This window comes from Patella vulgata, chromosome 2 (assembly GCF_932274485.2).
Source record: "Patella vulgata chromosome 2, xgPatVulg1.2, whole genome shotgun sequence".
In the NCBI taxonomy this organism is placed as follows: Eukaryota; Metazoa; Mollusca; class Gastropoda; family Patellidae; genus Patella; species Patella vulgata.
Genome location: NC_065880.2, coordinates 88336403 through 88360992, shown reverse-complemented (window position 1 = coordinate 88360992; position 24590 = coordinate 88336403). Strand labels below are relative to the sequence as shown.

Here is a 24590-nt window from a genome sequence, read left to right as displayed (position 1 = left end):
TTTGTTTGACTGAAATAAAAAACGCACTAACTCAATTATGATTACATCGTTTTTTGTCTATTTTGATTATTTTCCCCCAAGTTCAAATCTGACAGTTGAAGTCACAATTTTATTGAGATTTTCCTTCCAATAGCAATACCCTAAACAACGTGTTGACCTCTCTTTGCGAGTAAGGTCGTCATCTAGGGTTAAGGGTCAACGACTGACGTCATCAACTGAAAACAATGGCCGTACTAATATAAACAACTTGAATTAAGTCTGTGTCCGATGCATAAAACTGATGACAGCATAGTATCTAGTCGCTTCAGTATTTGACATTTTCATGTGGCCTCGCCCAGTCGATAAAATCAATCAGTTAGTTCAGTCGAATAATCCAGTCGAATAAACCAGTCGAAAAGTTCAGTCGAATAATTCAGTCGAATAAACAAGTCGCTCAATATTAAGCAGCGGTGGCAGCGGGCTAAGATAATATAGTAGCAAATCATGCTCGTAGCCATAGCTGAAGGAGCCGGGGGCATGGGGTCGGGACCGGGGGGCTTCCCAACTAATTTCAAGAAATGAAAAGAAATGAAATGGGGGTTCAACGTCCTTTTGTTCTGCTTGGAACTGGGCTAATGAAGACGGGCATACGCCATAGTGCACTGTGCGATGAGGGAAATTTTGCCCGGACAGCGGCACTACGGCCTACTCTTATATCGAATTCCATCTGTCAAAGGGATCTTTTACGTCCACTCCAATGTATACACGGGACCTCGGTTTTTCGTCCCATCCGAAAGACTAGACAGCTGTCCTTGTCCGCCTCGAAAAGAATAGAGTCCCTATATATGATATGAACGAAGAAAGGGGATGGGGTGGGGCGGGGGTGGGGGGGATAAGGTATTTGACATTTTCATGTGGCCTCGTCCAGTCGATAAAACCAGTCAGTTAGTTCAGTCGAATAATCCAGTCGAATAAACCAGTCGAATAATTCAGTCGAATAAACCAGTCGAATAGTTCAGTCGAATAATTCAGTCGAATAAACAAGTCGCTCAATATTAAGCAGCGGGCTAAGATAATATGGTAGCAAATCATGCTCGTAGACATAGCTGAAGGAGCCGGGGCATGGGGTAGGGACCGGGGGGCTTCCCAACTAGTTTCAAGAAATGAAAAGAAATGAAATGGGGGTTCAACGTCCTTCTGTTCTGCTTGGAACTGGGCTAATGAAGACGGGCATACGCCATACACTGTGCTATGATGGAAATTTTGCCCGGACAGCGGCACTACGGCCTACTCTTTTATCGAATTCCATCTGTCAAGGGACCTTTTACGTCCACTCCAATATATACACGGGACCTCGGTTTTTCGTCCCATCCGAACGACCAGACAGCTGTACTTGTCCGCCTCGAAAAGAATAGAGTCCCTATATATGATATGAACGTAGAAAGGGGATGGGGTGGGGCGGGGGATGAGGTATTTGACATTTTCATGTGGCCTCGTCCAGTCGATAAAACCAGTCAGTTAGTTCAGTCGAATAATCCAGTCGAATAAACCAGTCGAATAATTCAGTCGAAAAGTTCAGTCGAATAAACCAGTCGAATAGTTCAGTCGAATAATTCAGTCGAATAAACAAGTCGCTCAATATTAAGCAGCGGGCTAAGATAATATGGTAGCAAATCATGCTCGTAGACATAGCTGAAGGAGCCGGGGCATGGGGTAGGGACCGGGGGGCTTCCCAACTAGTTTCAAGAAATGAAAAGAAATGAAATGGGGGTTCAACGTCCTTCTGTTCTGCTTGGAACTGGGCTAATGAAGACGGGCATACGCCATACACTGTGCTATGATGGAAATTTTGCCCGGACAGCGGCACTACGGCCTACTCTTTTATCGAATTCCATCTGTAAAGGGATCTTTTACGTCCACTCCAATATATACACGGGACCTCGGTTTTTCGTCCCATCCGAACGACCAGACAGCTGTACTTGTCCGCCTCGAAAAGAATAGAGTCCCTATATATGATATGAACGTAGAAAGGGGATGGGGTGGGGCGGGGGATGAGGTATTTGACATTTTCATGTGGCCTCGTCCAGTCGATAAAACCAGTCAGTTAGTTCAGTCGAATAATCCAGTCGAATAAACCAGTCGAATAATTCAGTCGAAAAGTTCAGTCGAATAAACCAGTCGAATAGTTCAGTCGAATAATTCAGTCGAATAAACAAGTAGCTCAATATTAAGCAGCGGTGGCAGCGGGCTAAGATAATATAGTAGCAAATCATGCTCGTAGCCATAGCTGAAGGAGCCGGGGCATGGGGTAGGGACCGGGGGGCTTCCCAACTAGTTTCAAGAAATGAAATGGGGTTTAACGTCCTTCTGTTCTGCTTGGAACTGGGCTAATGAAGACGGGCAGACGCCATAAACTGTGCGATGAGGGAAATTTTGCCCGGACAGCGGCACTACGGCCTACTCTTATATCGAATTCCATCTGTCAAAGGGATCTTTTACGTCCACTCCAATGTAGACACGGGACCTCGGTTTTTCGTCCCATCCGAAAGACTAGACAGCTGTCCTTGTCCGCCTCGAAAAGAATAGAGTCCCTATATATGATATAAACGAAGAAAGGGGATGGGGTGGGGCGGGGGTGGGGGGGGGATGAGGTATTTGACATTTTCATGTGCCCTCGTCCAGTCGATAAAACCAGTCAGTTAGTTCAGTCGAATAATCCAGTCGAATAAACCAGTCGAATAATTCAGTCGAAAAGTTCAGTCGAATAAACCAGTCGAATAGTTCAGTCGAATAATCCAGTCGAATAATTCAGTCGAATAAACAAGTCGCTCAATATTAAGCAGCGGTGGCAGCGGGCTAAGATAATATAGTAGCAAATCATGCTCGTAGCCATAGCTGAAGGAGTCGGGGGCATGGGGTAGTGACCGGGGGGCTTCCCAACTAGTTTCAAGAAATGAAAAGAAATGAAATGGGGTTTTAACGTCCTACTGTTCTGCTTGGAACTGGGCTAATGAAGACGGGCAGACGCCATACACTGTGCGATGAGGGAAATTTTGCCCGGACAGCGGCACTACGGCCTACTCTTATATCGAATTCCATCTGTCAAAGGGATCTTTTACGTCCACTCCAATGTAGACACGGGACCTCGGTTTTTCGTCCAATCCGAAAGACTAGACAGCTGTCCTTGTCCGCCTCGAAAAGAATAGAGTCCCTATATATGATATAAACGAAGAAACGGATGGGGTGGGGTGGGGGTGGGGGGGGGATGAGGTATTTGACATTTTCATGTGGCCTCGTCCAGTCGATAAAATCAGTCAGTTAGTTCAGTCGAATAATCCAGTCGAATAAACCAGTCGAATAATTCAGTCGAAAAGTTCAGTCGAATAAACCAGTCGAATATTTCAGTCGAATAATCCAGTCGAATAATTCAGTCGAATAAACAAGTCGCTCAATATTAAGCAGCGGTGGCAGCGGGCTAAGATAATATAGTAGCAAATCATGCTCGTAGCCATAGCTGAAGGAGCCGGGGGCATGGGGTAGGGACCGGGGGGCTTCCCAACTAGTTTCAAGAAATGAAAAGAAATGAAATGGGGTTTAATGTCCTTCTGTTCTGCTTGGAACTGGGCTAATGAAGACGGGCAGACGCCATACACTGTGCGATGAGGGAAATTTTGCCCGGACAGCGGCACTACGGCCTACTCTTATATCGAATTCCATCTGTCAAAGGGATCTTTTACGTCCACTCCAATGTAGACACAGGACCTCGGTTTTTCGTCCCATCCGAAAGACTAGACAGCTGTCCTTGTCCGCCTCGAAAATAATAGAGTCCCTATATATGATATAAACGAAGAAAGGGGATGGGGTGGGGCGGGGGTGGGGGGGGATGAGGTATTTGACATTTTCATGTGGCCTCGTCCAGTCGATAAAACCAGTCAGTTAGTTCAGTCGAATAATCCAGTCGAATAAACCAGTCGAATAATTCAGTCGAAAAGTTCAGTCGAATAAACCAGTCGAATAATTCAGTCGAATAATCCAGTCGAATAATTCAGTCGAATAAACAAGTCGCTCAATATTAAGCAGCGGTGGCAGCGGGCTAAGATAATATAGTAGCAAATCATGCTCGTAGCCATAGCTGAAGGAGCCGGGGGCATGGGGTAGTGACCGGGGGGCTTCCCAACTAGTTTCAAGAAATGAAAAGAAATGTAATGGGGTTTAACGTCCTTCTGTTCTGCTTGGAACTGGGCTAATGAAGACGGGCAGACGCCATACACTGTGCGATGAGGGAAATTTTGCCCGGACAGCGGCACTACGGCCTACTCTTATATCGAATTCCATCTGTCAAAGGGATCTTTTACGTCCACTCCAATGTTTACACGGGACCTCGGTTTTTCGTCCCATCCGAACGACTAGACAGCTGTCCTTGTCCGCCTCGAAAAGAATAGAGTCCCTATATATGATATGAACTAAGAAAGGGGATGGGGTGGGGCGGGGGGGGGGGGGGATGAGGTATTTGACATTTTCATGTGGCCTCGTCCAGTCGATAAAATCAGTCAGTTAGTTCAGTCGAATAATCCAGTCGAATAATTCAGTCGAAAAGTTCAGTCGAATACTTCAGTCGAATACTTCAGTCGAATAATTCAGTCGAATAAACAAGTCGCTCAATATTAAGCAGCGGTGGCAGCGGGCTAAGATGATATGGTAGCAAATCATGCTCTTAGACATAGCTGAAGGAGCCGGGGCATGGGGTAGAGACCGGGGGGCTTCCCAACTAGTTTCAAGAAATGAAAAGAAATGAAATGGGGTTTTAACGTCCTACTGTTCTGCTTGGAACTGGGCTAATGAAGACGGGCAGACGCCATACACTGTGCGATGGGGGAAATTTTGCCCGGACAGCGGCACTACGGCGTACTCTTATATCGAATTCCATCTGTCAAGGGATCTTTTACGTCCACGCCAATGTGCACACGGGACCTCGGTTTTTCGTCCCATCCGAACGACTAGACAGCTGTCCTTGTCCGCCTCGAAAAGAATAGAGTCCCTATATATGATATGAACGAAGAAAGGGGATGGGGTGGGGCGGGGGTGGGGGGGGATGAGGTATTTGACATTGTCATGTGGCCTCGTCCAGTCGATAAAATCAGTCAGTTAGTTCAGTCGAATAATCCAGTCGAATAAACCAGTCGAATAATTCAGTCGAAAAGTTCAGTCGAATAAACCAGTCGAATAGTTCAGTCGAATAATTCAGTCGAATAATCCAGTCGAATAATTCAGTCGCTCAATATTAAGCAGCGGTGGCAGCGGGCTAAGATAATATAGTAGCAAATCATGCTCGTAGCCATAGCTGAAGGAGCCGGGGGCATGGGGTAGGGACCGGGGGGTCTTCCAAACTAGTTTCAAGAAATGAAAAGAAATGAAATGGGGTTTAACGTCCTTCTGTTCTGCTTGGAACTGGGCTAATGAAGACAGGCAGACGCCATACACTGTGCGATGAGGGAAATTTTGCCCGGACAGCGGCACTACGGCCTACTCTTATATCGAATTCCATCTGTCAAAGGATCTTTTACGTCCACTCCAATGTAGACACGGGACCTCGGTTTTTCGTCCCATCCGAAAGACTAGACAGCTGTCCTTGTCCGCCTCGAAAAGAATAGAGTCCCTATATATGATATGAACGAAGAAAGGGGATGGGGTGGGGCGGGGGAGGGGGATGAGGTATTTGACATTTTCATGTGGCATCGTCCAGTCGATAAAATCAGTCAGTTAGTTCAGTCGAATAATCCAGTCGAATAAACCAGTCGAATAATTCAGTCGAAAAGTTCAGTCGAATAAACCAGTCGAATACTTCAGTCGAATAGTTCAGTCGAATAATTCAGTCGAATAAACAAGTCGCTCAATATTAAGCAGCGGGCTAAGATAATATGGTAGCAAATCATGCTCGTAGACATAGCTGAAGGAGCCGGGGCATGGGGTAGGGACCGGGGGGCTTCCCAACTAGTTTCAAGAAATGAAAAGAAATGAAATGGGGGTTCAACGTCCTTCTGTTCTGCTTGGAACTGGGCTAATGAAGACGGGCATACGCCATACACTGTGCTATGATGGAAATTTTGCCCGGACAGCGGCACTACGGCCTACTCTTTTATCGAATTCCATCTGTCAAAGGGATCTTTTTCGTCCACTCCAATGTAGACACGGGACCTCGGTTTTTCGTCCCATCCGAAAGACTAGACAGCTGTCCTTGTCCGCCTCGAAAAGAATAGAGTCCCTATATATGATATGAACGTAGAAAGGGGATGGGGTGGGGCGGGGATGAGGTATTTGACATTTTCATGTGGCATCGTCCAGTCGATAAAACCAGTCAGTTAGTTCAGTCGAATAATCCAGTCGAATAAACCAGTCGAATAATTCAGTCGAAAAGTTCAGTCGAATAAACCAGTCGAATAGTTCAGTCGAATAATTCAGTCGAATAATCCAGTCGAATAATTCAGTCGCTCAATATTAAGCAGCGGTGGCAGCGGGCTAAGATAATATAGTAGCAAATCATGCTCGTAGCCATAGCTGAAGGAGCCGGGGGCATGGGGTAGGGACCGGGGGGCTTCCCAACTAGTTTCAAGAAATGAAAAGAAATGAAATGGGGTTTAACGTCCTTCTGTTCTGCTTGGAACTGGGCTAATGAAGACGGGCAGACGCCATACACTGTGCGATGAGGGAAATTTTGCCCGGACAGCGGCACTACGGCCTACTCTTATATCGAATTCCATCTGTCAAAGGGATCTTTTACGTCCACTCCAATGTAGACACGGGACCTCGGTTTTTCGTCCCATCCGAAAGACTAGACAGCTGTCCTTGTCCGCCTCGAAAAGAATAGAGTCCCTATATATGATATGAACGAAGAAAGGGGATGGGGTGGGGCGGGGATGAGGTATTTGACATTTTCATGTGGCATCGTCCAGACGATAAAACCAGTCAGTTAGTTCAGTCGAATAATCCAGTCGAATAAACCAGTCGAATAATTCAGTCGAAAAGTTCAGTCGAATAAACCAGTCGAATAGTTCAGTCGAATAATTCAGTCGAATAATCCAGTCGAATAATTCAGTCGCTCAATATTAAGCAGCGGTGGCAGCGGGCTAAGATAATATAGTAGCAAATCATGCTCGTAGCCATAGCTGAAGGAGCCGGGGGCATGGGGTAGGGACCGGGGGGCTTCCCAACTAGTTTCAAGAAATGAAAAGAAATGAAATGGGGTTTAACGTCCTTCTGTTCTGCTTGGAACTGGGCTAATGAAGACGGGCAGACGCCATACACTGTGCGATGAGGGAAATTTTGCCCGGACAGCGGCACTACGGCCTACTCTTATATCGAATTCCATCTGTCAAAGGGATCTTTTACGTCCACTCCAATGTAGACACGGGACCTCGGTTTTTCGTCCCATCCGAAAGACTAGACAGCTGTCCTTGTCCGCCTCGAAAAGAATAGAGTCCCTATATATGATATGAACGAAGAAAGGGGATGGGGTGGGGCGGGGGTGGGGGTGAGGTATTTGACATTTTCATGTGGCCTCGTCCAGTCGATAAAATCAGTCAGTTAGTTCAGTCGAATAATCCAGTCGAATAATTCAGTCGAAAAGTTCAGTCGAATACTTCAGTCGAATAGTTCAGTCGAATAATTCAGTCGAATAAACAAGTAGCTCAATATTAAGCAGCGGTGGCAGCAGGCTAAGATAATATAGTAGCACATCATGCTCGTAGCCATAGCTGAAGGAGCCGGGGCATGGGGTAGGGACCGGGGGGCTTCCCAACTAGTTTCAAGAAATGAAATGGGGTTTAACGTCCTTCTGTTCTGCTTGGAACTGGGCTAATGAAGACGGGCATACGCCATACACTGTGCGATGAGGGAAATTTTGCCCGGACAGCGGCACTACGGCCTACTCTTATATCGAATTCCATCTGTCAAAGGGATCTTTTACGTCCACGCCATTGTGCACACGGGACCTCGGTTTTTCGTCCCATCCGAACGACTAGACAGCTGTCCTTGTCCGCCTCGAAAAGAATAGAGTCCCTATATATGATATGAACGAAGAAAGGGGATGGGGTGGGGTGGGGGTGAGGTATTTGACATTTTCATGTGGCCTCGTCCAGTCGATAAAATCAGTCAGTTAGTTCAGTCGAATAATCCAGTCGAATAATTCAGTCGAAAAGTTCAGTCGAATAAACCAGTCGAATAGTTCAGTCGAATAATTCAGTCGAATAAACAAGTCGCTCAATATTAAGCAGCGGTGGCAGCGGGCTAAGATAATATGGTAGCAAATCATGCTCGTAGACATAGCTGAAGGAGCCGGGGCATGGGGTAGAGACCGGGGGGCTTCCCAACTAGTTTCAAGAAATGAAAAGAAATGAAATGGGTTTTTAACGTCCTACTGTTCTGCTTGGAACTGGGCTAATGAAGACGGGCATACGCCATACACTGTGCGATGAGGGAAATTTTGCCCGGACAGTGGCACTACGGCCTACTCTTATATCGAATTCCATCTGTCAAAGGGATCTTTTACGTCCACTCCAATGTTTACACGGGACCTCGGTTTTTCGTCCCATCCGAACGACTAGACAGCTGTCCTTGTCCGCCTCGAAAAGAATAGAGTCCCTATATATGATATGAACGAAGAAAGGGGATGGCGTGGTGCGGGGGGTGGGGGTGGATGAGGTATTTGACATTCTCATGTGGCCTCGTCCAGTCGATAAAACCAGTCAGTTAATTCAGTAGAATAATCCAGTCGAATAAACCAGTCGAATAATTCAGTTGAAAAGTTCAGTCGAATAAACCAGTCGAATACTTCAGTCGAATAATTCAGTCGAATAAACAAGTCGCTCAATATTAAGCAGCGGTGGCAGCGGGCTAAGATAATTAGTAGCAAATCATTAGCCCAGTTCCAAGCAGAACAGTAGGACGTTAAAACCCCATTTCATTTCTTTTCATTTCTTGAAACTAGTTGGGAAGCCCCCCGGTCCCTACCCCATGCCCCCGGCTCCTTCAGCTATGGCTACGAGCATGATTTGCTACTATATTATCTTAGCCCACTGCCACCGCTGCTTAATATTGAGCGACTTGTTTATTCGACTGAATTATTCGACTGAACTATTCGACTGGTTTATTCGACTGAACTTTTCGACTGAATTATTCGACTGGTTTATTCGACTGGATTATTCGACTGAACTAACTGACTGGTTTTATCGACTGGACGAGGCCACATGAAAATGTCAAATACCTCATCCCCAGCCCCACCCCATCCCCTTTCTACGTTCATATCATATATAGGGACTCTATTCTTTTCGAGGCGGACAAGTACAGCTGTCTGGTCGTTCGGATGGGACGAAAAACCGAGGTCCCGTGTATATATTGGAGTGGACGTAAAAGATCCCTTGACAGATGGAATTCGATAAAAGAGTAGGCCGTAGTGCCGCTGTCCGGGCAAAATTTCCATCATAGCACAGTGTATGGCGTATGCCCGTCTTCATTAGCCCAGTTCCAAGCAGAACAGAAGGACGTTGAACCCCCATTTCATTTCTTTTCATTTCTTGAAACTAGTTGGGAAGCCCCCCGGTCCCTACCCCATGCCCCGGCTCCTTCAGCTATGTCTACGAGCATGATTTGCTACCATATTATCTTAGCCCGCTGCTTAATATTGAGCGACTTGTTTATTCGACTGAATTATTCGACTGGTTTATTCGACTGAACTTTTCGACTGAATTATTCGACTGGATTATTCGACTGAACTAACTGACTGGTTTTATCGACTGGACGAGGCCACATGACAATGTCAAATACCTCATCCCCCCCACCCCCGCCCCACCCCATCCCCTTTCTTCGTTCATATCATATATAGGGACTATATTCTTTTCGAGGCGGACAAGGACAGCTGTCTAGTCGTTCGGATGGGACGAAAAACCGAGGTCCCGTGTCCACATTGACGTGGTCGTAAAAGATCCCTTGACAGATGGAATTCGATAAAAGAGTAGGCCGTAGTGCCGCTGTCCGGGCAAAATTTCCATCATAGCACAGTGTATGGCGTATGCCCGTCTTCATTAGCCCAGTTCCAAGCAGAACAGTAGGACGTTAAAACCCCATTTCATTTCTTTTCATTTCTTGAAACTAGTTGGGAAGCCCCCCGGTCCCTACCCCATGCCCCCGGCTCCTTCAGCTATGGCTACGAGCATGATTTGCTACTATATTATCTTAGCCCGCTGCCACCGCTGCTTAATATTGAGCGACTGAATTATTCGACTGGATTATTCGACTGAATTATTCGACTGAACTATTCGACTGGTTTATTCGACTGAACTTTTCGACTGAATTATTCGACTGGTTTATTCGACTGGATTATTCGACTGAACTAACTGACTGGTTTTATCGACTGGACGAGGCCACATGACAATGTCAAATACCTCTTCCCCCCCACCCCCGCCCCACCCCATCCCCTTTCTTCGTTCATATCATATATAGGGACTATATTCTTTTCGAGGCGGACAAGGACAGCTGTCTAGTCGTTCGGATGGGACGAAAAACCGAGGTCCCGTGTCCACATTGACGTGGTCGTAAAAGTTCCCTTGACAGATGGAATTCGATATAAGAGTAGGCCGTAGTGCCGCTGTCCGGGCAAAATTTCACTCATCGCACAGTGTATGGCGTATGCCCGTCTTCATTAGCCCAGTTCCAAGCAGAACAGTAGGACGTTAAAACCCCATTTCATTTCTTTTCATTTCTTGAAACTAGTTGGGAAGCCCCCCGGTCTCTACCCCATGCCCCGGCTCCTTCAGCTATGTCTAAGAGCATGATTTGCTACCATATCATCTTAGCCCACTGCCACCGCTGCTTAATATTGAGCGACTTGTTTATTCGACTGAATTATTCGACTGGATTATTCGACTGAATTATTCGACTGAACTATTCGACTGGTTTATTCGACTGAACTATTCGACTGAATTATTCGACTGGTTTATTCGACTGGATTATTCGACTGAACTAACTGACTGATTTTATCGACTGGACGAGGCCACATGAAAATGTCAAATACCCCCCCCCCCCCCGCCCCACCCCATCCCCTTTCTTCGTTCATATCATATATAGGGACTCTATTCTTTTCGTGGCGGACAAGGACAGCTGTCTAGTCTTTCGGATGGGACGAAAAACCGAGGTCCCGTGTATACATTGGAGTGGACGTAAAAGATCCCTTTGACAGATGGAATTCGATATAAGAGTAGGCCGTAGTGCCGCTGTCCGGGCAAAATTTCCCTCATCGCACAGTGTATGGCGTCTGCCCGTCTTCATTAGCCCAGTTCCAAGCAGAACAGTAGGACGTTAAAACCCCATTTCATTTCTTTTCATTTTTTGAAACTGGTTGGGAAGCCCCCCGGTCCCTACCCCATGCCCCCGGCTCCTTCATCTATGGCTACGAGCATGATTTGCTACTATATTATCTTAGCCCGCTGCCACCGCTGCTTAATATTGAGCGACTTGTTTATTCGACTGAATTATTCGACTGGATTATTCGACTGAACTATTCGACTGAAGTATTCGAATGAACTTTTCGACTGAATTATTCGACTGGTTTATTCGACTGGATTATTCGACTGAACTAACTGACTGATTTTATCGACTGGACGAGGCCACATGAAAATGTCAAATACCTCATCCCCCCCCCCGCCCCACCCCATCCTCTTTCTTCGTTCATATCATATATAGGGACTCTATTCTTTTCGAGGCGGACAAGGACAGCTGTCTAGTCGTTCGGATGGGACGAAAAACCGAGGTCCCGTGTCCACATTCGCGTGGACGTAAAAGATCCCTTTGACAGATGGAATTCGATATAAGAGTATGCCGTAGTGCCGCTGTCCGGGCAAAATTTCCCTCATAGCATAGTGTATGGCGTATGCCCGTCTTCATTAGCCCAGTTCCAAGCAGAACAGTAGGACGTTAAAACTCCATTTCATTTCTTTTCATTTCTTGAAACTAGTTGGGAAGCCCCCCGGTCTCTACCCCATGCCCCGGCTCCTTCAGCTATGTCTAAGAGCATGATTTGCTACCATATCATCTTAGCCCACTGCCACCGCTGCTTAATATTGAGCGACTTGTTTATTCGACTGAATTATTCGACTGAACTATTCGACTGAAGTATTCGACTGAACTATTCGACTGGTTTATTCGACTGAACTTTTCGACTGAATTATTCGACTGGTTTATTCGACTGGATTATTCGACTGAACTAACTGACTGATTTTATCGACTGGACGAGGCCACATGAAAATGTCAAATACCTCATCCCCCCCACCCCCGCCCCACCCCATCCCCTTTCTTAGTTCATATCATATATAGGGACTCTATTCTTTTCGAGGCGGACAAGGACAGCTGTCTAGTCGTTCGGATGGGACGAAAAACCGAGGTCCCGTGTGCACATTGGCGTGGACGTAAAAGATCCCTTGACAGATGGAATTCGATATAAGAGTACGCCGTAGTGCCGCTGTCCGGGCAAAATTTCCCTCATCGCACAGTGTATGGCGTATGCCCGTCTTCATTAGCCCAGTTCCAAGCAGAACAGTAGGACGTTAAAACCCCATTTCATTTCTTTTCATTTCTTGAAACTAATTGGGAAGCCCCCCGGTCTCTACCCCATGCCCCGGCTCCTTCAGCTATGTCTAAGAGCATGATTTGCTACCATATCATCTTAGCCCACTGCCACCGCTGCTTAATATTGAGCGACTTGTTTATTCGACTGAATTATTCGACTGGATTATTCGACTGAACTATTCGACTGAAGTATTCGACTGAACTATTCGACTGGTTTATTCGACTGAACTTTTCGACTGAATTATTCGACTGGTTTATTCGACTGGATTATTCGACTGAACTAACTGACTGATTTTATCGACTGGACGAGGCCACATGAAAATGTCAAATACCTCATCCCCCCCCGCCCCAGCCCATCCCCTTTCTTCGTTCATATCATATATAGGGACTCTATTCTTTTCGAGGCGGACAAGGACAGCTGTCTAGTCGTTCGGATGGGACGAAAAACCGAGGTCCCGTGTATACATTGGAGTGGACGTAAAAGATCCCTTTGACAGATGGAATTCGATATAAGAGTAGGCCGTAGTGCCGCTGTCCGGGCAAAATTTCCCTCATCGCACAGTGTATGGCGTCTGCCCGTCTTCATTAGCCCAGTTCCAAGCAGAACAGAAGGACGTTAAACCCCATTTCATTTCTTTTCATTTCTTGAAACTAGTTGGGAAGCCCCCCGGTCCCTACCCCATGCCCCCGGCTCCTTCATCTATGGCTACGAGCATGATTTGCTACTATATTATCTTAGCCCGCTGCCACCGCTGCTTAATATTGAGCGACTTGTTTATTCGACTGAATTATTCGACTGAACTATTCGACTGGTTTATTCGACTGAACTTTTCGACTGGTTTATTCGACTGGATTATTCGACTGAACTAACTGACTGGTTTTATCGACTGGACGAGGCCACATGAAAATATCAAATACCTCATCCCCCCCCACCCCCGCCCCACCCCATCCCCTTTCTTCGTTTATATCATATATAGGGACTCTATTCTTTTCGAGGCGGACAAGGACAGCTGTCTAGTCTTTCGGATGGGACGAAAAACCGAGGTCCCGTGTATACATTGGAGTGGATGTAAAAGATCCCTTTGACAGATGGAATTCGATATAAGAGTAGGCCGTAGTGCCGCTGTCCGGGCAAAATTTCCCTCATCGCACAGTGTATGGCGTCTGCCCGTCTTCATTAGCCCAGTTCCAAGCAGAACAGTAGGACGTTAAAACTCCATTTCATTTCTTTTCATTTCTTGAAACTAGTTGGGAAGCCCCCCGGTCTCTACCCCATGCCCCGGCTCCTTCAGCTATGTCTAAGAGCATGATTTGCTACCATATCATCTTAGCCCACTGCCACCGCTGCTTAATATTGAGCGACTTGTTTATTCGACTGAATTATTCGACTGAACTATTCGACTGAAGTATTCGACTGAACTATTCGACTGGTTTATTCGACTGAACTTTTCGACTGAATTATTCGACTGGTTTATTCGACTGGATTATTCGACTGAACTAACTGACTGATTTTATCGACTGGACGAGGCCACATGAAAATGTCAAATACCTCATCCCCCCCACCCCCGCCCCACCCCATCCCCTTTCTTAGTTCATATCATATATAGGGACTCTATTCTTTTCGAGGCGGACAAGGACAGCTGTCTAGTCGTTCGGATGGGACGAAAAACCGAGGTCCCGTGTGCACATTGGCGTGGACGTAAAAGATCCCTTGACAGATGGAATTCGATATAAGAGTACGCCGTAGTGCCGCTGTCCGGGCAAAATTTCCCTCATCGCACAGTGTATGGCGTATGCCCGTCTTCATTAGCCCAGTTCCAAGCAGAACAGTAGGACGTTAAAACCCCATTTCATTTCTTTTCATTTCTTGAAACTAATTGGGAAGCCCCCCGGTCTCTACCCCATGCCCCGGCTCCTTCAGCTATGTCTAAGAGCATGATTTGCTACCATATCATCTTAGCCCACTGCCACCGCTGCTTAATATTGAGCGACTTGTTTATTCGACTGAATTATTCGACTGGATTATTCGACTGAACTATTCGACTGAAGTATTCGACTGAACTATTCGACTGGTTTATTCGACTGAACTTTTCGACTGAATTATTCGACTGGTTTATTCGACTGGATTATTCGACTGAACTAACTGACTGATTTTATCGACTGGACGAGGCCACATGAAAATGTCAAATACCTCATCCCCCCCCGCCCCAGCCCATCCCCTTTCTTCGTTCATATCATATATAGGGACTCTATTCTTTTCGAGGCGGACAAGGACAGCTGTCTAGTCGTTCGGATGGGACGAAAAACCGAGGTCCCGTGTATACATTGGAGTGGACGTAAAAGATCCCTTTGACAGATGGAATTCGATATAAGAGTAGGCCGTAGTGCCGCTGTCCGGGCAAAATTTCCCTCATCGCACAGTGTATGGCGTCTGCCCGTCTTCATTAGCCCAGTTCCAAGCAGAACAGAAGGACGTTAAACCCCATTTCATTTCTTTTCATTTCTTGAAACTAGTTGGGAAGCCCCCCGGTCCCTACCCCATGCCCCCGGCTCCTTCATCTATGGCTACGAGCATGATTTGCTACTATATTATCTTAGCCCGCTGCCACCGCTGCTTAATATTGAGCGACTTGTTTATTCGACTGAATTATTCGACTGAACTATTCGACTGAACTATTCGACTGAACTTTTCGACTGGTTTATTCGACTGGATTATTCGACTGAACTAACTGACTGGTTTTATCGACTGGACGAGGCCACATGAAAATATCAAATACCTCATCCCCCCCCACCCCCGCCCCACCCCATCCCCTTTCTTCGTTTATATCATATATAGGGACTCTATTCTTTTCGAGGCGGACAAGGACAGCTGTCTAGTCTTTCGGATGGGACGAAAAACCGAGGTCCCGTGTATACATTGGAGTGGATGTAAAAGATCCCTTTGACAGATGGAATTCGATATAAGAGTAGGCCGTAGTGCCGCTGTCCGGGCAAAATTTCCCTCATCGCACAGTGTATGGCGTCTGCCCGTCTTCATTAGCCCAGTTCCAAGCAGAACAGTAGGACGTTAAAACCCCATTTCATTTCTTTTCATTTCTTGAAACTAGTTGGGAAGCCCCCCGGTCCCTACCCCATGCCCCCGGCTCCTTCAGCTATGGCTACGAGCATGATTTGCTACTATATTATCTTAGCCCGCTGCCACCGCTGCTTAATATTGAGCGACTTGTTTATTCGACTGAATTATTCGACTGGATTATTCGACTGAATTATTCGACTGAACTATTCGACTGGTTTATTCGACTGAACTTTTCGACTGAATTATTCGACTGGTTTATTCGACTGGATTATTCGACTGAACTAACTGACTGGTTTTATCGACTGGACGAGGCCACATGAAAATGTCAAATACCTCATCCACCCCCGCCCCACCCCATCCCCTTTCTTCGTTCATATCATATATAGGGACTCTATTCTTTTCGAGGCGGACAAGGACAGCTGTCTAGTCTTTCGGATGGGACGAAAAACCGAGGTCCCGTGTATACATTGGAGTGGATGTAAAAGATCCCTTTGACAGATGGAATTCGATATAAGAGTAGGCCGTAGTGCCGCTGTCCGGGCAAAATTTCCCTCATCGCACAGTGTATGGCGTCTGCCCGTCTTCATTAGCCCAGTTCCAAGCAGAACAGTAGGACGTTAAAACCCCATTTCATTTCTTTTCATTTCTTGAAACTAGTTGGGAAGCCCCCCGGTCCCTACCCCATGCCCCCGGCTCCTTCAGCTATGGCTACGAGCATGATTTGCTACTATATTATCTTAGCCCGCTGCCACCGCTGCTTAATATTGAGCGACTTGTTTATTCGACTGAATTATTCGACTGAACTATTCGACTGGTTTATTCGACTGAACTTTTCGACTGAATTATTCGACTGGTTTATTCGACTGGATTATTCGACTGAACTAACTGACTGGTTTTATCGACTGGACGAGGCCACATGAAAATGTCAAATACCTCATCCCCCCCACCCCCGCCCCACCCCATCCCCTTTCTTCGTTCATATCATATATAGGGACTCTATTCTTTTCGAGGCGGACAAGGACAGCTGTCTAGTCGTTCGGATGGGACGAAAAACCGAGGTCCCGTGTCCACATTGACGTGGTCGTAAAAGATCCCTTGACAGATGGAATTCGATATAAGAGTAGGCCGTAGTGCCGCTGTCCGGGCAAAATTTCCCTCATCGCACAGTGTATGGCGTATGCCCGTCTTCATTAGCCCAGTTCCAAGCAGAACAGTAGGACGTTAAAACCCCATTTCATTTCTTTTCATTTCTTGAAACTAGTTGGGAAGCCCCCCGGTCTCTACCCCATGCCCCGGCTCCTTCAGCTATGTCTAAGAGCATGATTTGCTACCATATCATCTTAGCCCACTGCCACCGCTGCTTAATATTGAGCGACTTGTTTATTCGACTGAATTATTCGACTGAACTATTCGACTGGTTTATTCGACCGAACTTTTCGACTGAATTATTCGACTGGTTTATTCGACTGGATTATTCGACTGAACTAACTGACTGATTTTATCGACTGGACGAGGCCACATGATAATGTCAAATACCTCATCCCCATCGCCCCCCTAACCCAACATATCATATATAGGGACTCTATTCTTTTGGAGGTGGACAAGGACAGATGTCTAGTCGTTCGGATGGGACGAAAAACCGAGGTCCCGTGTACACATTGGCGTGCACTTAAAAGATGGGGGCATATGGGGATGAGGGAAAAAGTCAAGCATGACTTTATTAAGCCGCGGTGGCAATAACTAAGATAACACCTTAAAGTTTTAATTTGAACAATCAAATTTGAACATGAGGGGACGTAAAAAATAAACAAAAACAATGATAAAAGATATTGGAATTAGTGCGTTTTTTCTTTAACTTATACAGATTACACCGATTCCAAAATTTTAATAAGCCATCGACCGGTTTATTCGACTGACTATTTGTTTTGGACTTAGGGTCGACTCGATATAATTACTTGATGTCTCGCAACGTGAGTGCGACTACTTGATTCCATATTTCCGGTTTAATAGTCCCTATTCATAGAGTTAGTTAGTGTTAGTTGTATTTTACGTCCGCTTCCACCGAGGTGATATCATAGAGTTATGTCCCTGTGTTATATAGTATTGTGTCTGGGTAGTTCGAGAAGAAAATGTCACCCGGAGAATTCAGTTTTGTTTATAAAATTTTATTCAACATTTTATACACGTTGAAAGTGTTGAGTAAGCCTTCTAGTCTTCAAAATGTGGATTATTCTTGTGACAATATCCAAAATGACAGGCACATTAATGATTCGCAGTAACTGCGAATCAAAAACGTCAGATTTTAATTTTTGGTTAGCAACGGACGAAATATGTATCGCAAATTGCGCTGCGATACTGGTTGTCGGCAGCCCTGTTTAGCAGTGGGAGGAATCAGACTTATCACCCATGCAACTTGACTCACAGAGAGAGAGAGAGACAGAGAGAGAGAGATAGAGAGGGAGACAGAGAGAGACAGAGAGAGAAATAGAGAGAGAGAGAGAAATAGGGTTAACATCCACTCGACACAAACTGGGCCATTTCAGGACTAACATATGCTTCAATTTTATTTCAATAATTTGCTTGTGCGTAGGGGTCTTTAGCAGTGGGATGAAGCACACAAGGTTAGACAGGCGCCCCCTACTCATTGTCACGTACGTACAACCGGGGAATCGAAACCATGTCAGTTGACTCAATGACAGAACCAATGATGTAGTACGCATACGCTAACCATTTGGCCATCCACCCCCACCCCATCCTTCCCTCACTTTTATAAAGATAACATGGTAGTTGGGATGAAAAGGTCGTATTTCAATTCGTTGGACACTTATGGAGGCATTGTTACTCTAATGTTTTGCAAAGCATCGACAGATCCAAGATACATTATGGGAGATTCGATAACGAGTTGGCAGTCCTCACTATAATAATTAAAAACTAGATAACATAAAGGCAATTTGCTGAAAATTTCATTCAAATTGATCCACTATGAACCGAGAACTAAGCGAATCAAATTTCTGCCTAGCCTCGGTCATCATTACAAATCAGTACATTAAACAGCATAGTCTCGATTATCCATTTAATTGTTTAATCGAGAAGGAAAGTTATGCAGTAAATCTGATCACAATCCACTTAAGATCGCAGGCTAGCGCTGCCATCTAGAGTTGATTATGGCCTGGATAGGTTAATTAATGTCTAATTAATAATTTAGATAACATTTCAGGCCTAAAGAAAGACCTGCAATAATCAGATTTAGCTCTTGCATAATGCATGTTTAAGCTTAAACAAACAATGTGTAATCCGCTTGATATCCCACCCGGAGATCACAGTGGCTAAATGGGTAAGACGCTGGCTCGCTAGCTTGGAGGTCGGGTGTTTGATCCCTGCATTGGCCGAAAAAGTTTATCCAGATTTTCCGGCGTGGTTCCCCCTTGTCAGTGAGGCAGGACGGAGGGCCTGAAAAGGACAGCTGTCTAGTCGTTCGGGTGGTACGAAAAACCGAGGTCCGTAGGCCTACACATTGGCGTGCACATAAAAGATCCCTTGACAGTTGGAATTCGATATAAGAGTAGGCCGTAGTGGCGCTGTCCGGGCAAAATTTCCCTCATAGCACACTGTATGGCGCGTGCCCATCTTCATTAACCCAGTTCGGAGCAGAACAGTGGGATGTTAAACCCCATTTCATTTCATTTCATTTCATTATCCCACCCAGCCATCAGATGGTATATGGTAGGCCTATATAGAGAAGCCGGGCCTTGTCATAATAAAAAAAAATAACATTTGTTGCTAGACAAAAGAACCATAACAGACAGATTTAGCTCTTACCATGGACCTTATAATACATTATAAGGTCCATGCTCTTACAAAATGCAATTTAACAATAATATCTATACGGTATAAGAACATGTATTTTTCAAACCCATGCATAGTACAGACATGTTTTTAATCCTGCATTATTGGCGGTTTACATTGTCCATACTCGTATACCTCTGGGTGGAAAGATAACTGACAGATCTGCCGCGTGCCTTGCAAAGAAATCAACAGGACAAGTTATTGAATAAAAGTTATACCTTTCTAGCTAAAGCATCTTTCAAATATTTCACCACCAAAACCATTATTTATCGTTCAACTACCGCGAACAGAGAATATCACCGTCATGTAAAACTGATCAGCCTTGAATTGAACTTTAACCCTATAGCCTCGACTTTAAGCCGGTTATCAATTCTTAAAATTGTGCAGCGATACTTAAAAAAAAAGAAAAAAAAAAAGAATTAGCTTGGAATATAATTGAATACGGCCTACTCATCAGTATCGTATTGGGTTTGGGTTTTTTTTATGGGGGAGGGGGGTTAAAAAGAAATCAGCTCTTTGGAGAAATCGTAAACCACATTTTCATTTATATTACTGGAGCTTTACATCTCGAAATGTATTTTTATTGCACGTCAATTGATGCAGGGGAGACAAATCCATTGTAAATTCGGTTCGGGTGGTCTAGGGGAGGTAAATCGTAAAAAAGGAAAAAAATTGTACGAAACTAAGGCTCTTGAGACACGCGTTAACTCCTCACTGATTGTCGTTTACAATGGCGGACAGTGCCAGCGAATTGGAGAGCGATACGAGCTCAATAGATGGGGGTCCCACGATGAAACCCCCATCGCCAGCCCAATTAGAACAACTTCAGAAAAGAATTGAATCCTTGCAGCAGGAGAACAGGGTTTTAAAAATGGAATTGGAAACGTACAAAATGAAATGCAAGTCTTTACAAGAAGAGAACCGAGAGCTGAGGAAAGCTAGTGTCACAATCGTAAGTGAGATCTGTTTTTGTGGTGGAGTTTCACGTTTTAATTGATGTTGTAAGCTGAATATCGATATTTTGACTCTTAATATTTGGTCCTAAAACCTTCTGTAATGTCAAAATTCCTAAATAATTGGTTGTCATGGGGATAAAACTATTTTGTATTGATCAAATGCAAATCAAAGATATTTAATATTTCACAAGTAAAAAAAAAATTGATTCGTCTACGCCCGATGTCATCATCACCATGGCATGAGATCATCAATCTGTTAGACCAAATCCTCTAGATGTAGGCCTACATCTAGTATTGCGCAAGTTAATTCCACTGTTTGGATGGATGCCATATAAATTTTGTTGATTGCCATGCCATATATCTTTACAGATATCATAAAGAAAAAAAAAAAAGAATCATTCATAAACTAAAACGGGTTCATTATTTATGTTGTGCAATATGATATTGAGCCAAGCCTATAGCATGTATCTCTTATAGTATTCTAGCTTTTAGTCTTAATGCTATATTCAACAATTCGCTATAAGTATGTAACTTGAATAAACATAACCTACTGGATATGAAAACAAAATCTAAACAAATTTGAGGGCTTTGGGTGTGAGAATGAATTGAACTAGAAAAAGAAAAACGTGTGTTGTGTATTACAACATGTATATTAGTCATGCCCTTATTTACTACTTTACTACAAATGTTCTATTCTTAATCCCTGACATCATCATGTAGCTATTGCCTATACATGAAGATAAGTGAGGAAGCTATGAAACATCCTTAAGTAGGCCTGGTATGAGCTACCCTAGTTTCATGGTTCATGATTGACAGATGACTTGTGACAAGGAAAACAATTGGCAAGATGTTTACCTCCAGATAAAGATTGTCTTGACTACATGTAAATACCACATAGCTTGTGATCACCGGATGGACAATTTTTTTTTTTTACAGTATCCTACCTGTTGTGTAAATTATCCATTAAATCCTATTTTACTTGTCCAGAGGGTTCGAAAATATTTTTAAATCCAAGTTACATTTGAAAAGCTTTACGTTAGGCTTTTCAAATCATTTAGTTGAATTTTTCCATTTTTTTAAATTAGGTGTGTTAAGATGAAATTTGTATCATCAATTAATTGGAATATTGTAAAATAGTACAATTTGTAGACCAGAATAAAGATTGGGACATATTATTCAGTTACAACAAGAGTGGTATTGAGCCTTTAAAACACAGAGATACAGTTATCAATTTATTTTTAGCCCGGAGGTACATGTATTGTAATCCCAAAGTGAAGAAATGAAGGAATTAAAAAGTGCAGGGTGAAATGCCCTGTTCTGTTTAGGCTGAGAGAGTTCATCCTGATTTTCCAGCGTGGTTTCCCCTTGTCAGTGATGCAGGACACAGACAGTTGTCTAGTCGTTCGGATGGGACGAAAAACTGAGGTCCCGTGTACACATTGGCGTGCACGTCAAAGATCCCTTGGCAGTTGGAATTCGATATAAGAGTAGGCCGTAGTGCCACTGCCCGGGCAAAATTTCCTTATAGCACACTGTATGGCGTATGCCCGTCTTCATTAGCACAGTTTAGGAGCAGAACAGTAGGACGTTAAACTCCATTTCATTTCTGTTCCTTTTAAAGAAGCATTATTTAATATCATGATAAACAACTGGTTGTTGTTGCTATAAAAAATCTATAATAAATAATCCAAAATGAATATATTGGAAATTTCATTCAAATTACTTTATTCTGAGTGAAGATATTAGCCTTTGAAGGTTTGAAAAGATGTGTGCACTAATTGTAATCATCGTACTGGTTGTTCAAAGCTTAGCCTTGCTTCCCCCTTTTTAGATTAAATTATTAAATGGCTGAACCATTCTAGTCTACTTAAAATCAAACCTATGCAATGGCATTCAGACTTGATTGTGGTTTTGGCATGTTAGTAAATGTTTAATTAATAGTTTACATGTGTATAAGTATAACATTTCATATCTAAAGAAAATGTATATTTAACTATTCTGAACCAACAAATTAAAAAAAAAAACTCTGAATTTCAGGTCTTCATTTATTGTAGATGATAAGCTTATATCCAAATTTCAATTTTGATGTTAAATAATTCCTCAGCGTTTCTTTCTTGAGGCAAATCAGAAATCTTAGTTTGGATTCTTCTTGAAATTTAGTAGGTTAATTGACCTAGGTCAGCTGATGATTTGGACAGGATATTGTTATGTGTTTATCACATGTAGTTAAAGGCGCTAATCTTTGACAACTAGAAATAGACATATATGGGTCGCAACGCATATAATAATGTAATATGAATGTATATATAAACTGATTTACATTCAATCGTTTCCGTTTTTACTCTAATTTTTAATCAGTTATGTTTGACGAAATATGCCAGAAGTCTCAATCGAATGGCAATCATTTGCATCTGGTTATTCCGGACTACACGATAGTATTTATTGCGCATGCTCTCCAGATGAGAATATGGCGTCACCGTTTAACATGACTTGTTCAATATATCTAGCCTTGTTCTTCAAGTCCCTCGTTACAAATGGCACTGATTCGTATATAACAATGGTTAAATGTTTATTTTTGTCATAAATATTGGATATAAGAAGGCCATCTTTTCCCGATAAGATCAGTGTGGATTTAAATTGACAAATGATTTGTGTTTTCAATGTCGAAGACTTTGGATGATATTGAATTAGAGTCTTAGCTACTATAAGCTTGGATTATGTTAGATTTTGACTTATCAAGACGTCATTAGCCTAATTGGTATAGAAAAAGAGGATGTTGAACCTCATTTCATTTCATTCTCGTTAATTAAATTCTGATGATCCGTCAAGAAATCTGGACATAAGGCATCTGTGTGACTGTTGAATATCAGCGTAAGAAAGGCTTTAATAATCCTCTTATGTAGGTTCCCACTATTACGATTCGTGCTGCGATTGAAATTATGGTTTTAATTGTGGAGTAATCGTGATGATCCTATTAGGTCCTATCATACATTGTGGTCAGTTGTAGCAATCGTGTTGATCGTATCAAAACAACTGAACGTACAATTTATATGAACATACCAAATCGTGGACTCAAGAGCTACCATCCTATCATAAAGGGGGGGTTGTATGGCCGAATGGTTAGCACGTGCGTGCTGTATCATAAGACCTGTCATTGAGTCAACTGCCGTGGTTTCGAAACCCCCGTTGTACGTGACAAGGAGTAGGGTCGCCTGTCCAGCCTCGTGGGTTTTCTCCGGGTCCTCCCGTTTCCTCCCACTGCTAAAGACCCCTACATGTACGTGCAATCAAATTATTGAAATAAAATTAAACCTTATTTTAGTTCCGAAATGACCTAGTTTGTGTTGCACGACAGTGGGAACCTAGCTTAAGCCAAAACAAAAAACAAAACCATGATCAATTTTAATGATGTACGTGTACACTTACGTTTTGCTTTTCAAATTCCACCTAGTTTCATTTATAATAACAATTATTATTTAAAGAAATGAAATGCTGATTAATACAATGTAACCCGGGTGTTATTTAATCTTGTGTATCTAGCACTAATTTCTTTCACATTCGTTTAATATCAAATCTTTGTTTAAAAATTTGTAAAATTACCCAAAAAATCAGTTTAAAGCTAACTGATTACTTAACACTGTAACTGGTATCATTTAATCTTATGTATCTAAATGTAGCACTAATTTCTTTCACATTCGTTTAATATCAAATCTTTGTTTAAAAATTTGTAAAAAAAATCATTTAAAATCACCAAAAATCTCTAATTGGTACTTGTGTCCATTTCGAGGCTGACCATTCAATTTTGATAATGAGTGTCCAATTTACAAGCGTTTAATTTCTCGATCACTGTTATAAAATAAACAACCCAATTGATTATTGATGTATAATTAATTTTTTAACAGTTGTCAAGAAATTAAATTAGACACTCATCAAAATTAATCAGTCAGCTTTAATCTGGACACATGTACAAATTAGATGATTTTGGGTGAATTTTTAAACAAAGATTTGATATTAAACGAATGTGAAAGAAACTAGTGCTAGAAAAGTCAACGCTGATTGATTAATCAATGTCTGACATCATTGGGTCAAAAGCCACTCACACAACCTCTAATGCGACC

At 43.4% G+C, this 24590-nt stretch overlaps 2 protein-coding genes across 3 annotated transcripts in view; one reads left to right on the top strand and one right to left on the bottom strand.

The window, feature by feature from the left end:
- LOC126810101 (uncharacterized) overlaps nucleotides 1–19875 on the bottom strand; it is a 28647-nt gene extending 8772 nt beyond the window's left edge. The window contains exon 1 of one of the 2 annotated variants that reach the window (XM_050535070.2): nucleotides 19735–19875. In XM_050535070.2, the coding sequence (XP_050391027.1) occupies nucleotides 19735–19779 (45 nt within the window). In that variant the 5' untranslated portion in view covers nucleotides 19780–19875. Of the gene's footprint in view, nucleotides 1–17625; nucleotides 17694–19734 lie in introns of those variants that run through there. The other variant, XM_050535071.2, reaches the window with a different exon arrangement.
- A 315-nt stretch (nucleotides 19876–20190) lies between these two features.
- LOC126810093 (coiled-coil domain-containing protein 6) overlaps nucleotides 20191–24590 on the top strand; it is a 29459-nt gene continuing 25059 nt past the window's right edge. The window contains exon 1 of the mRNA XM_050535057.2: nucleotides 20191–20468. Within this exon, the coding sequence (XP_050391014.1) occupies nucleotides 20247–20468 (222 nt within the window). The 5' untranslated portion in view covers nucleotides 20191–20246. The remainder of the gene's footprint in view (nucleotides 20469–24590) is intronic.